A 13,097-nucleotide genomic window follows, 5' to 3' on the forward strand; every position below is an offset into this window, starting at 1 on the left:
TGGAGCTGAGATAATTTGCCAGAGAGGTCTGTGTTGTTCTATATTGAGGTGTTTGCTCTGAATAAAGTATCTTCTTTCACTGCACACTAAATTGGGGATTTCTGTTGGCATTGAATTGGCACCATGACGATTGGTTGATAGTTGTGACCACTACCCAAACCCCCTATTGCTGGCCTTGCCTGGGTCATGGGCCAGAGCTCTGGTATGTTCAGATTGTTCAGGTCTGGATCAAGCCTCTCCTGAGAAGGGGAGGACTACAGGTCCCAGGAAATAGTGTGGGTGCTCCCCAGAAGGGAGACAAGACAGGCACAACAGGTCCACTATTCAACTATCTTTCTGGATAATGAGCAACAGTGAAAAAAGTTTACCAGATAGATTCTCAGTTCCATATGAAATTAAAATGGCCTTATTGAGCAACAGCTTTCCTTCTCATAGTATTTATTGGGGGCACCCGTGTGCCAGGATCCTGTGATGAAACACGCTGACTCAACATCACACCAGCCTGGAAGCCATTCTCCCATTTTGCAGATGGGAAAACTAAGGCCCAGAGCCCCAAAGGCACGACCTCCTGGCTCCGCGAGACTGCAAACAGGCGACGCAGAGCTAGAGGCTGGAGCTGATAATTAAATTTGTGCACTAATAGAGGCCTCTTCAGCCCTGGGCACCTCCAAGTCACCGGGTTGTAGCTCCGCCCCCTTCAGCAGGATGTATCCGTGTTTCCCTGTTTTGAGACCAGAAAATGGCACACCTGGCGGCCTCCACCCGCCCAGGCTCTACCTGAGCACCACTCGAGATCGCGGACCTGGGTGGGCACTGAAGCTCGAATCCCAAAGTGTGCCATGCAGGTGCGGCGCAGGGCAGCCTGGCTGGGTTCCCTACGGGGCACCCGGGTACTGAGACCAGAGCCCAGAGGCGGGGCGGCGCGTGCGCACAAGGTCACCGCGGGAAGTTTGAAACTGTCAGGCTGGGGGACAGCGCGGGCATGGGCCCAGCGGGGGAGCTGGCTTGGCGGCTGCGGGCAGCGCTGCAGGAGGAGGAGCTGCAGTGAGGACGGGACCGGGGCGGGCGGACCAGGGCAGGGGGCGAGGGTGGCGGTCCACTCTGACCCCCTGATCGCAGGGCTGTGGAGGAGCTGCTGCGCCGCGGCGCGGACCCCAACCTGGTACTAGCGGATGGCGCGGCAGCTGTCCACCTGGCGGCGGGAGCCCGGCACCCACGCGCTCTGCGTTGCCTCAAGGCTCTGCTGTGTCGAGGCGGGAACCCCAACGTTCGGTGAGGCGGGTCTGGTCCCTGAGCAGGAATTCCCCGTAGGGAAGGGGTCTCCCCGGTCGGAAGGCGTGGCCTCGGAGTCCCAGAGAGTGCATCCCACCTTCCAAGGGTGGGGATTCGGTACCCCAGGGAGGAGCTTGTGGAACTAGGGGAGGGATCCTGAGAGCCTAAGGGCGAGGGCTAGGGTCCCAGAATGAGGGTGGGGGATGGGGTGGCTCTGGGGCCAAAATGGGGATCAAAGTTTCGGGTCCAGGGGTAGAATCTCTAGGATCAGAGAGCAGAGATTTGAGTCCCAGGCCGAGGGCATAAGATCTAGATTCCGAGGATGTCTCAGGCTGGAGGGTGGAGATGGGGAAGAGAGATCGAGTACACTCCTCCACTCCTGCCCCAGATCGGCCGAGGCGCTGACACCGCTGCACGTGGCCGCCGCCTGGGGCTGTAGCCGCAGCCTGGAGCTGCTGCTGAGCCAGGGAGCGGACCCCCGGCTGCTCGACCAGGTGAGGGGCCCTGGAGGAGCGGAAGGGCAGACCTGGAGAGTGGGAGGAAGGGAGGAAAGAGGGCGTTGGGTGCCCCCTGTTGATCGCGCCGCTGCAGGATGGACTCCGGCCACTGGACCTGGCAGAACAACAGGGGCACCAGGACTGTGTACGCGTCCTGAGGGAGCTCCCAAAGCTGACTAGGACCCCTCCCCGGACCCGGTCAGAGACCCAGGAGCCGGAGCCTAAGCCCAGCGGTGAGTGAGGACTGTGAGGAGACAGGGGCTTGGCCTATGGACCAGCTTATCGTGTCTCTCTCTGATGTGCACTGTCGCCCACTGGTTCTGACTGTCTCACGTCCAGTGTCTCTGGTCAGCTCTCGCTGCCTTCACTCATTCTCTCTTTTCCCTTTGACTCCATCCACCTGTTGCTGATCCAACTCCCATCTCTGGCTTCCCCCACCCTGCTCTCTGACCCCAACTCTCATCCTCTGCTCCAGGCTCAGCCCTCAAGGGAAAGAAGCTGGATGCCAGCCCCTCTGGACCTCCCAGTATGATGCTGGACTCCACAGGACTGGGCAGAAGCGACAGCAGGGACATGGACCTGAAGGCTAGCCCTGGACCCTCCAGCCTCCTTGCCTGCCCTGAAGTTGCTGACAAGGATGGAAGCTTGGAGTCCTCCCCAGGGTGCTGGGACTGCAGCTCAGATGCCTCCTTTGTCACAGCAGTTGAGGCTTCTGGATCCAAGGACCCAGCCCCTCGTACATACCCCTGGGCTGGGCCGTTGCCCAGGCGGCAACTCCTGCCTCATATCCGACCATCCCAGACGGTGCTAAAGTCTCCAGACATCCCACAGCTGGAACATGGAGCCATCATGACGAGCAAGGAGGCCGAATTAAAGGCCCTTCTACAGGCCCTGACTCTGACCTCCCCCTCCCACACGTCCCTCCCAGATAGGAGCCCAGCCCACAGCCTCCCTGGGAAACCACTGCCTGGACCCCTCGACTTCCACTTCCTAACAGATGACCAGTCGTCCCTTGACAGTGAGGTGGGCGCCCTCTGGCTGACAGAGGACGAGGCGCATTCCACAGGTGGTAGGGACCCAGTCCCCCCTTGCGGGTGTCTGCCAGTCATGTCTGACCTGGAACTGCTGCAAAGGCTCCGGGCTCTTGGTGAGAGCCCAGGCCCCGTCACGCCCTTCACCCGTCCACATTACCTCCGACGACTCGAAGAAGCCCAGGCTGCTCCTGGTTAGTCCCTTCTGGGCATCTGGAGTTCCCTGGAGACTCCCGGCTCTCAGTGCCACTTCTCTCTTCATCTCTGGGAACCACCCCTTCCTCTGCCTCTCTTGACTCAGTTTCCCCTCCCAGGCCCAGACTTTTCGGGGCACAGCCCAGAGCTGACTGAGGCCCTGAGGACAGGCCGAATCCCAGACGCCCAGGCAGATGAGGATGCACTTGCCCGGCAATTTGAGCAGCCGGATCCCAGCAGAAGGTGGCGGGAGGGGGTAGTGAAGTCCAGTTTCACATATCTGCTGCTGGACCCCAGGTACTCAGAAGTGGGAGCTGGAAATTCTGGGTTGGTTCCTATATGCTGCATGTCCTCAGGAGGGGCCCCTCTCTCTGGTCATAAGCTTCGTCTAGAAAAGGCAGTTGGAACTCATTCAAGCTGCTGAGTGTCTTTGGGCGCTGCCTTATAAAATGGGGGTCACTGGATGTGGGTTGTATATACCCTGTGAGCTTAGAGATTTTCTCTAGGGCTACTCTTGTCACGTTTTCCTATTTGAGCTAAGCCTTTTCATCCAGGGAGACTCGGAACCTGCCAGCACGAGCCTCCTCACTAACTCCAGCTGAATGCCTTCGGACTTTTGTTCACGCCATCTTCTATGTGGGCAAGGGAACACGGGCCCGGCCAAATGTTCACCTCTGGGAGGCCCTTTGCTACCGTGGGAGGTCAGGAAAACAGGTATGAGGATAAGTACCAGGGTCAGGGCAGGGACAGCCAGGCCGTGGGCAGTTAGAGGAAGGAGGGAATTGGGAGGCAGACTCCTGACTTCTTTGCCCCGGCCCCCTAGGCCTGCCCCAAAGTGCGCCAGATCTTGGACATTTGGGCTAGTGGTCGTGGTGTTGTGTCCCTGCATTGCTTCCAGCATGTGGTCGCTGTGGAGGCTTACACTCGAGAGGCATGTCTTGTGGATGCTCTAGGTGGGTGCCTGGCTTGTGGGGTGGGGGTCACAGGAAGAGCACTTGCTCTACCAATTCCCTCCCCTTCCCTCTCAGGGCTGTTAATTTGTTCAATGAGTAATTAATTATTGAGCACCAATGATGTACCTGCATATGCACATATTTTGCTCCATGGGTTTATACCTGCTTAAGGGGAATACACAGTGGGTTCACTGTCACATTTCTCTACCTGGAATTCACCAAGGCTAGAGGCTACCCCTGTGACCTCACTCCCAATCTCTCCAGGGATCCAGACACTGACCAACCAGAAACAAGGACACTGCTATGGAGTGGTGGCGAGCTGGTCACCCACCCGCCGCCGCCGCCTGGGAGTGCATCTGTTGCATCGCGCCCTCCTTGTCTTCCTGGCTGAGGGTGAGCGAGAGTTGCGACCTCAAGACATCCAGGCCTGTGGCTGAGCACTGGGAAACTGCCCATCAGGGCATTTGAAAGCAGCCCTCCATCTCCGGTTCTAGAAGGCTGGTAGGGGACGAGAAGCAGGGAAGATCTCCCCCTCAAGCTAAGGGAGGATGCTCTTACAGATGGAACTGCTGGAGAGGTCGTGAACTCCCCATCGTGGGAGAACAAGTGGACCAGAAGGTTCTTTGAAACATTTGGTGCTTTGGAACTTGCCAGGGCTTTGGCAGTTTGGGCCTGTCTGTGTAGACAAAGTCCACGTTTATCTTCCAGGCGCAGGGGACCCACACTGTGGGCTGGGAGCTTCCTCAGCTACAGAAGGGAATCTACCCAGGTGAAGAGCTGGGTCCTGCTGCTGCCAGATGTGGTACCTAAGACCAATAACTTGTCTGCCTGAGCCTCAGTTTCTTCAGTAGGGACAGTGAGGTCCTACCTCAGGGGATTGTGGGGACTGGATGTGACTCAGAGCCCTGCACTGAGCCAGAGGTGACTCAGGTGGAAAGTCTCCTGGGTAAGGGAAGTGCCCTGATGTTCTCCAGGTGCCAAGTGTGTATGGGGATAGGCCAGGGCTAGGGAGCTTGTGGATTGTGGGTATAAGACACCAGCCCTGGGGGTCACTGTGCAACGCAAGCTTCCTGGCATTGCTTCTCTGAGCCTATTTCTTCCACCATGAAATGGGATCAATAGCCCCAAGTTCTGGTGGTGCTCTGTGATTTCAGATTAATATATTTTATTGATATTTTACAGAGAGGAAGGGAGAGAGAGCTAGAAACATCAATGATAGAGAAACATTGATCAGCTGCCTCCTGCACACCTCCCACTGGGGATGTGCCCGCAACCAAGGCACATGCCCTTGACCGGAACCGAACCCGGGACCCTTCAGTCCGCAGGCCGACGCTCTATCCACTGAGCCAAACCGGTTTCGGCTCAGATTAGGCACATTTGCAAAGAGTTTCAGTAAAATGCCAGGCTGTGGCGCTGGTGAGGTATTGGCGGGATCATTTGCGTTTTCCAGAAGTTGTTTCTTCAGAGCGTCCAGTGCGGTCAGGGACTTGGGGAAATCTGCTGCCGCATTGGTGTCACTGTCTACTCCTCATTGCAACTTCAGCTAGCCAAGTTCTGTAGGGCCGACTCTAACCTGGACGGTTCACCTACTTAGGTTCCTCCGCTTTAGAGCCCATGAGGCGACACATCCCCCCACCCCGCTTCCCCTCCCAGCCTCTAGAGGGGGCCTGGATTCTCCCATTTTAATGGAACTGAAGAAACCTCTGTCTGAGCTGAGCAGCTTCCCAAACACCAAGTCTCCTGATAAAGTGACACAATTAAAACAGTGTGTCATCTACCCAGGAATTCACAGACAGGTCATTAGGAAAGAATCCAGAGACCTCCAAAGTCCCCAAAGAGATGGGATTTGTCTAACAGAGTTTCCCAGCCCCTGCTCCACTGATACTCGAAGCCCAGTTCCGTTGGGGATGGGGGCTGTCCTGCGCATTGCAAGGGGTCAGGAGGCATCCCTGGACTCCACCCATTAGGTGTCACTATCACCCTCCACCTCTCAGATGTGGTAAAACTGTCTCCAGAATTTCCCACAGGACAGCTGTGCCCCCGATGAGAGTCACTGGACTAAAGTGGCTCATAAACCAGTGGGGAAAGGACCCAACAGGCAGTAACCACGGGGGCAGGTGTCTCCTCCCACCATCCTCACAAACCACCAGTGTACCTAGATATACAAACATTAGGGTAAAATATAGAGGAACAAGAGCATGGCCATGGGGCAGGGAAATCCTGCTAGACAGAAAATGATTTGGTGGCTTCAAAACAAATATCTTCATGACAAAAGCCACCCTAAACCAAGTTGAAAGATGAAATGGGACAGCAAGAGGCACTGACTTGCTGTGTGACTTGGGGTGAAGGGGATTCAGTGAACTGATAGGTGTCAGGCACTCAGCACGGGGCCTTGTATACAGTTGGCACTCCATTATGGCTCCTCTAATCCCATGCGACATCCAGTGATCCTCACATCAGCCTCCATATGGACCTCTTCCTCCCCTAAGGCGACAAGGAATTCATCCCCTGACTTTCCTCCTGCTCTGGGAATACTGCCCAAGCACCCGTGTTCTAAGGAGGAAGGGGAAATTGGGGAAGCAATCCTGGAAGGGCAGGCACCTGCATCAGCCCAATTTGCAGATGGGGAAACTGAGGCTCGGGGGAACCCCCTGCCCTATGGTCACCCAGCACAGGTCTGAGGCTTGGATTGTCACTTCTTTTTATTGAGTTACAGGTTGAGATGTGCAGGTTCTGTGGTGCCAGTGCCCCCATCCCTGCCCCCTTAGACAACAAAAGCTACCAGTGCCAGGGAATGGGAGTGGAGGGGTCTTGGGTAATGGGGCGCCCCCCCCCCTTCCCAGGGCCTCTGGATTAAGCATGGCTAACATGTAAGACAATGGGGTGGGTGTCGCCTCAACCATAAACATGGCCTTGGCTTTGATGGGCAGGGGGCTTCTATACAAGGTCATCCTCTGTGAGAGTCCCTGCTACGGGCAGGATGGGCCCCATATTGGTTGGGCTCCACAGGATGCAAGCAGAGCTTGTGTGTCCACCTGGCTCCCTGGAATGCCACAGCCAGCCCAGCCAGCCTAGGGGTGTCTCCCCAGGCTGACCCCGCCCACCAGAGTTAACGGCCTGCCCAGATCTCCTGGCTGCAGACCCAGCAGCGCAGGCTCCTGCTCTTCCTCAATGCCCTGCTGGCCCAGCAGCTACTTCTTCTCAGGAGGCACAGTCAGGGCACTGGGCGGGGGCTCGGGCTCCCAGAGCAGAAATTCATGGAGCAACGTGTTGACCGTCTCTGGACACTCTAGCATCACCATGTGGCTGCCTTCATCGATGAGCTTCAGGAAGGCCAGAAGCAGTATCTGTAGAGGATAAAGGCTCAGGTCACACACAGCTGGTGGCTCTGTGACTCCTCGCTAGCCACCCATGGCTTGCAGCATTGGGAAGGCCCTCCTGACGTCTACCTCATTGCTGCACTTTCATCCAAGGGGGAGCTGGAGGACAGCCTGTTACCCTGCTAGAGCCCAGCTCAGGATTTCTCAACCCCAGCACTACTGACATTTGGGGCCTAATTTTTCTTTGCTGGAAGGCCATCCTTTTTATTGCAGGGTGTTAAGCAGCATTCCTGGCCTCCACCAGCAGACGCCAGTAGCACCTCCCCACCTCTCCACCCCTAATGCAATAACCAAAAAAGTCTGCAGGCATTTCCAAGTTTCCCTTGGGGCTGGGGGAAGGGAGCAGAATCCTCGCTGGTTAAGACCTGCTGGTCCAGAGCTGTGCCAAGAGCTAATGATCCTAAGACCCCTTTTTGGCAACCTCTGATCTAAAGACCTGCCTGGCCTGCTCTCCCAGAGTTTTGTAGCCCACCCCACTCACTGGTCACTTATACAAATCCCAGCTGTAAAGCGCGCCTTTTTATGTGCATAATCCTAGTAGCTGGGCAGGGCAGCCCTACTTTCTGGATTTCTCACTCTAAGCTCCCATGTCCCTGGGGCTGAAAAACATGGCTTAGTCTCCCTGGGTTGCATAAGGAGGGTTGGGGGTACAGTGGCCAACGTGCTGAGCCCCTACCTCAGCCATGCGCTGGTCTTCTTCCACCGGAACAAACTTGTCATGCATGCCATGGACGAGCAGGACAGGCACAGTAAGCTCAGCATGATAGACCTCGTCGCCCTCGGGCCAGTACTGGCCACTCATCATGGCTCGCAGCACGAAGGACGACACATTGAATGCATTGCCCTCCTTCAGTAGCTGCTTCTCTTTGGCCCCTTGGCGGGCGAAGCCAGCCCTGGTGGTAGGGACGCACTGTTGGAGTCCTTGTGCCATTGGCCCACCAAGGGTGTCCCCCCCACCGCGCCAGCCCCAGCCATACAGTTCCCCCTCCCACACAACTCAGGGAGGTGCCAGGGTCTGTCAGGACTGGGGTCACTCACTTGAGGAAGCTCCAAGCCAGGCAGGGTGACAGGCAGTGCAGGACACACGTGGGCATGTTGAAGATGGAGCAGAAGCTGGGCTCCAGTGCCGTGGGGCCCCCGCCGTTGATCATGATGACCTTATGCACCAGGTCTGGGTACTCATGCGCCAGGAACGTACAGAAAGAGACACTGCCCAGTGGGTAGGTGGGGTTGAAGGGTGGTGGTCAGAAGGGTACAGACAGTGAGGAGGTTAATGTACACCCCTTACCCAGAGGCAGGTCCTTGAAGGCCAAGATTTTTCCCCTAGGGCCCATGGACATTGAGTGGGGATGAGGGATGGGTTGGGCATTTGAATGTTCTGAAATTGTGAGGTGTGTGTGTTGAGGGTAGAAAATTACACACACACACACACACACACACACACACACACACACACACACACATATATATATATATATATATATATATATATTTTTTTTTTTTTTTAAGAATCTGAACTTAGAACTTTCAATAGATCCTCAAGGTACCATGACCTCCAAAGGGGTAAGAGTTACCTATTGCCAATTGTTGGGAAAGCAATGTGATTAAATAAATCCTTTGGCTGCCCAGAGAAAATCACTGTTTCCTGTGTACCCCTTCCCTCTGGTGTGCCACATCTGCCTGCCTTATGCAAGGTGGAAGGGTCTGCCCGAGGAGCCCCCTAGGTCAGCTCCTCATTCCTTCTAAGGATGACCACTTGTTTTTGTAAACTAAATTTACAATTTTGTAAATGTATAAAATATTTTGTAAAATTTTATTGGAACACAGCTACCCCACTTGTTTACAATTATGACTGCTTTCCTGCTATGACATTAGAGTTGTGAAGTTACAAGACACTGATGGATGATTCACAAACCTAAAATATTTACTATTTGGCCCTTTAAGAAAAAGTTTGCCAGTCTCTACTATAAAAAGGGATGATGGGACAGGCAGAAGTTGGGTGGACCTGACTGTGCCAGTGCCCTTGGGCAGAATGCTTAACCTCTGAGCCTCCATCTCCACACCTGTGAAAAAGTAACTATGCTGACCTCATAGCATTGTTATGGGATCACAGGAACTAGTGTGGATGAGTGATCATTTAATTGGAGAAATCATTTAGCATAAGCATCCACTTTGGGGGTTGTTATCCTATAAACAAATAAGAGCTGTTACCTCCCAGCTTGGCTTCCTTTCTTTCAGAAGTTTATGTAACACTTCTTTTTCTTGTCTAGTTGCATAGGCTACAACCACTAAAACAATTATTCTCAACCTGGCTGGCTGATTGGATTCTGCCTTTCCTTCTGGATAAAGGAGGGAATGGTATTACTTGACAGTGATCAGGCACCCAGGCCCAGAGCCTTCCATAGAGTGAACTCTCATCTAAAAGCTAGATGGTTGCCCTGGCTGGCTTGGTTCAGTGGATAGAGTGTCGGCCTGCAGACTGAAGGGTCCCAGGTTCGATTCCGGCCAAGGGCATTGCCTGGGTTGCGGGCTCGATCCCCTTTGGGGGGTGTGAGGAGGCAGCTAATCAATGATTCTCTCTCATCATTGATGTTTCTATCTCTCTCTCCTCCCTTCCTCTCTGAAATCAATAAAGAAATATGTTTATTGAAAAAAATAAATGCTAGATGGTATTATCTATCAAAGGGAGAGTGAATTACAGCAAACTGTGCCTTATAAAGAGAATTTATAGGATTCCAATTAGCCCTTCCTTGGGGCCCTTGGGATCTCTAGGGCAAGCAATTTTTTAACTTAGTTGAAGACATTGGTTCTCAGCCATGGATAATTCTGCCCACCAAGGGAACTTTGGCAGCATCTGAAGACATTTTTGTCATGATCATCACTAGACCATGTGCTAAGGGTGGGTAGAGGTCAGAGATGCAGCTAACCATCCTTCAGGGCACATGAAAGCCCCTCACAGAAAAGAATTACTGGACCAAAAATGTCAACAGTGAGAAACACTGCTTTAAAACAATAGCACTGGTGGTAGGAATCCCTGTCTTGTTGCAGATGTTAATGGGATTTTTCAATGAGGAAAATCAGTGTTTTGTGATGGGGGTGTCCAGTATCTGTCAGCTCCCACCCCTTACCCCCCCGCCCCCCCAGCGTTGGCTCACCCGTAAGAATGCCCAATGAGCACATTTCGCTTCTTGGCATAGCGCTTGAAGATGGCGCGCATGTCCTCTGCCAGCGCATAGAAGGTATAGGCTGCAGCCACCTGGGGCGCCGAGCTGGCCCCATGACCGGCCAGATCCGGAGCCACCACCTCATAGCCCAGGCGCACAAAGAAGTCCAGCTGCTCCTTCCAGATGGCCAGGGAGCCGCCAACACCATGGATGAAAAAGAGCACCACATCGGCCTGTGTGCCCTTGCAGCTGGTGATACGCTTCTCACAGTCAATGTGGATGGTCCTCTTGGGGCGCCGGGCTCGCCGCCGTCGCCCGCCATTGCTACTCCCAGCACTGACTGGGCCCGAACGGCCATCGCTGCCTGACGGGTCTGCCAGCTCCACCTCTAGAGAGGCCGGAGGCTCCCCAGAGCCATTCTGCCCAAGCAGGAGGTCAGCTCTTGGTGCTCGGCCCAGGTTCTCCACCAGTAACCTCCCGTTACGGTACACAGTGATTCGGCGCTGGCACCTGACCAAGCCAGACTGGTCCCCCTGCGCTGTATCAGGTGGTGGTGGTGGGGGGGTTGGAGCTGGAGCAGGTCCAGCGTGCTTCACCCGCAGCACGCGGCCAGGCTTGACCTCCACAAAGGTGTAGCCATCACTGGACTCAACACTCTCCAGTGGCCCCACTGCATTAGGTGGTGCACCCAGTAGACAGCAGAAGATCCCATCGGTCACCCCGGTCAGCATTGTGTGTCCTGTGAGTGGGGAAGACAGCTGAGGGGTCCTAGAAGCTGCCCCCTCACCATCCACTTCCCACACCTGGAGCACAAGTCACCCTGGGAGGCTCCATCTAGGCTCCAGTTTATGGAGGATCAGGGCCAGCCAAGCACCAATATGTTCTGTCTGGCCTAGCCAGCATGGCTCAGTGGTTGAGCATCAACCTATGAACCAGGAGGTCATGGTTGGATTCCTGGTCAGGGCACATGTCTGGGTTGCAGGCTCGATTCCCCAGTGCGGGGTGTGCAGGAGGCAGCCAATCAATGATCCTTTCTCATCATTGATGTTTCTCTCTCTCCTTCTCCCTTCCTCTCTGAAATCAATAAAAATATTTTTTTAAAAAGAAAGAAAGAAAGCCCTAGCTGGTTTGGCTCAGTGGATAGAGCGCCGATCTGCGGACTGAAGAGTCCTGGGTTCAATTCCAGTCAAGGGCACATGCCCAGGTTGCTGGCTTGATCCCCAGTGGGGGGTTGTGCAGGAGGCAGCCAATCGATGATTCTCTCATCACTGATGTTTCTATCTCTCTCTCCCTCTCCCCTCCTCTCTGAAAGCAATAAAAATATATTAAAAAAAGAAAAAGAAAAAGAAAAAGAAAGATGTTCTGTCTGGTCAGTGCCTGCATGGTGGTTGGCCATTCTGGTCTATCCTGGAGAGGAAGGACCCGGCTATGGCTGGCCCAAGAGGCATTTATAGGGAAGGTGGTGTAGTCAGGTGGACCTTCCTGGGCATGGGGGGTGGGGGGGAAGGGAGCATTATGGCCCAGTCCAGAGGATCTCCCCCAGCTCAGATTTATAGCAGTTATGGTTTCCTAAGCCCATTTGCCATTCATTCATTTATTAATCCATTCACACATGCACTCTTTCATTAACTCACTGTCACTGAGCTAGCATGCTCTGTGGGTCTCTGAAGGCATTTAAAAATGCCCCAATCCCAAGTCTCTAAACCTGGCTCCTGAAAGGTAAGGCCCTGGGGACAAGGTTTGGGACTGAGCTCCAGAGGCTTTGTTCATATCTCTCCAAGACCATGGGGCGCTGGATCTGTTTCACAGAAGGACAAGCTGAGGCTCCAACACTGGATTCTGGGGGTCTGATACACAACCCCTAATGGTGGAGATGAAGATGGAGAAGGCAGTGTTCTGCCTGGGGGCTTCCAGGTCTCCACCCTGTTCCCTGGGCCATCTCTCCCGTGTCCATGGCAACCACAGGCAGTTACATAACTCAAGGGGGATATGGGCACATCACACCCCCATTGTCTCTAGGGCCTGGAGATGGGACCAACCCCTCCCCCACTCCCATCCTTGGCGCCGCGGGGATAACGCATGCCGCTGAAGGCCCTCGGTGACCCATACTTGCTGATGGAAGGGGAGCAGGCCGCACCCCCCACTTCTGGCGGGTCCCAACCCCAGATTGCAGAGGGGGACACCGATGCGCCACGCCAGTCCCCCTCCCTAATGCCAGGCCCCTACCTCCCGAGTGCCTATCAGCACTGTGGCGGGGTCAAGGCCATTGGGGCTCCACGACTTCCTAAGAACCCGAGCGCGGACTTTGTGGACACCCCCTCAGAAGTGGAAGCCCCGGAGGCCTCAATATCCCCCTCCCAGGGCCCACTCCCCGCTCACCTCATCGAGGGCTCCGGGCCCGGGGCAGGGCGGAGGGGTCCCGGGCGGAGAAGCCAGCGTCTGCCTGCAGGAGCCGTTTACATGTTGGCGCGGGGTCGGGCCGGGCGCGTCTACGCGGGACGGCGCGGGTCTGGAATGGTGGTCAACGAGTGGGCATCCCACCGCTGCTGAGCAAACCGGCCCTTTAAGTCTCTCCCCGGGGGGCGGAGCCGCGCACCGACCGACG

The 13,097-nt window shown here is 55.1% G+C and overlaps 2 protein-coding genes across 2 annotated transcripts; one reads left to right on the forward strand and one right to left on the reverse strand.

Annotated features, from left to right (window-relative positions):
• Positions 1–982: 982 nt before the first annotated feature.
• On the forward strand, positions 983–5,463 carry ANKLE1 (ankyrin repeat and LEM domain containing 1; the record flags this gene model as incomplete). The annotated part of the gene is made up of 9 exons (XM_080673603.1): positions 983–1,044; positions 1,120–1,272; positions 1,661–1,766; positions 1,864–2,002; positions 2,245–2,994; positions 3,115–3,292; positions 3,550–3,709; positions 3,819–3,948; positions 4,213–5,463. 9 exons carry the CDS (start codon positions 983–985, stop codon positions 4,383–4,385), a joined length of 1,851 nt encoding a protein of 616 aa, XP_080529729.1. The 3' UTR covers positions 4,386–5,463.
• A 1,162-nt stretch (positions 5,464–6,625) lies between these two features.
• Positions 6,626–13,064, reverse strand: ABHD8 (abhydrolase domain containing 8). Its single transcript, XM_080673614.1, has 5 exons — positions 12,872–13,064; positions 10,484–11,231; positions 8,367–8,537; positions 8,005–8,221; positions 6,626–7,295 (listed from the first exon to the last, which is right to left on the reverse strand). Exons 2-5 carry the CDS (start codon positions 11,221–11,223, stop codon positions 7,140–7,142), a joined length of 1,284 nt encoding a protein of 427 aa, XP_080529740.1. The 5' UTR covers positions 11,224–11,231; positions 12,872–13,064; the 3' UTR covers positions 6,626–7,139.
• Positions 13,065–13,097: the final 33 nt, after the last annotated feature.

This window comes from Plecotus auritus (genome assembly GCF_963455305.1).
Source record: "Plecotus auritus genome assembly, chromosome: 6".
In the NCBI taxonomy this organism is placed as follows: domain Eukaryota; kingdom Metazoa; phylum Chordata; class Mammalia; order Chiroptera; family Vespertilionidae; genus Plecotus; species Plecotus auritus.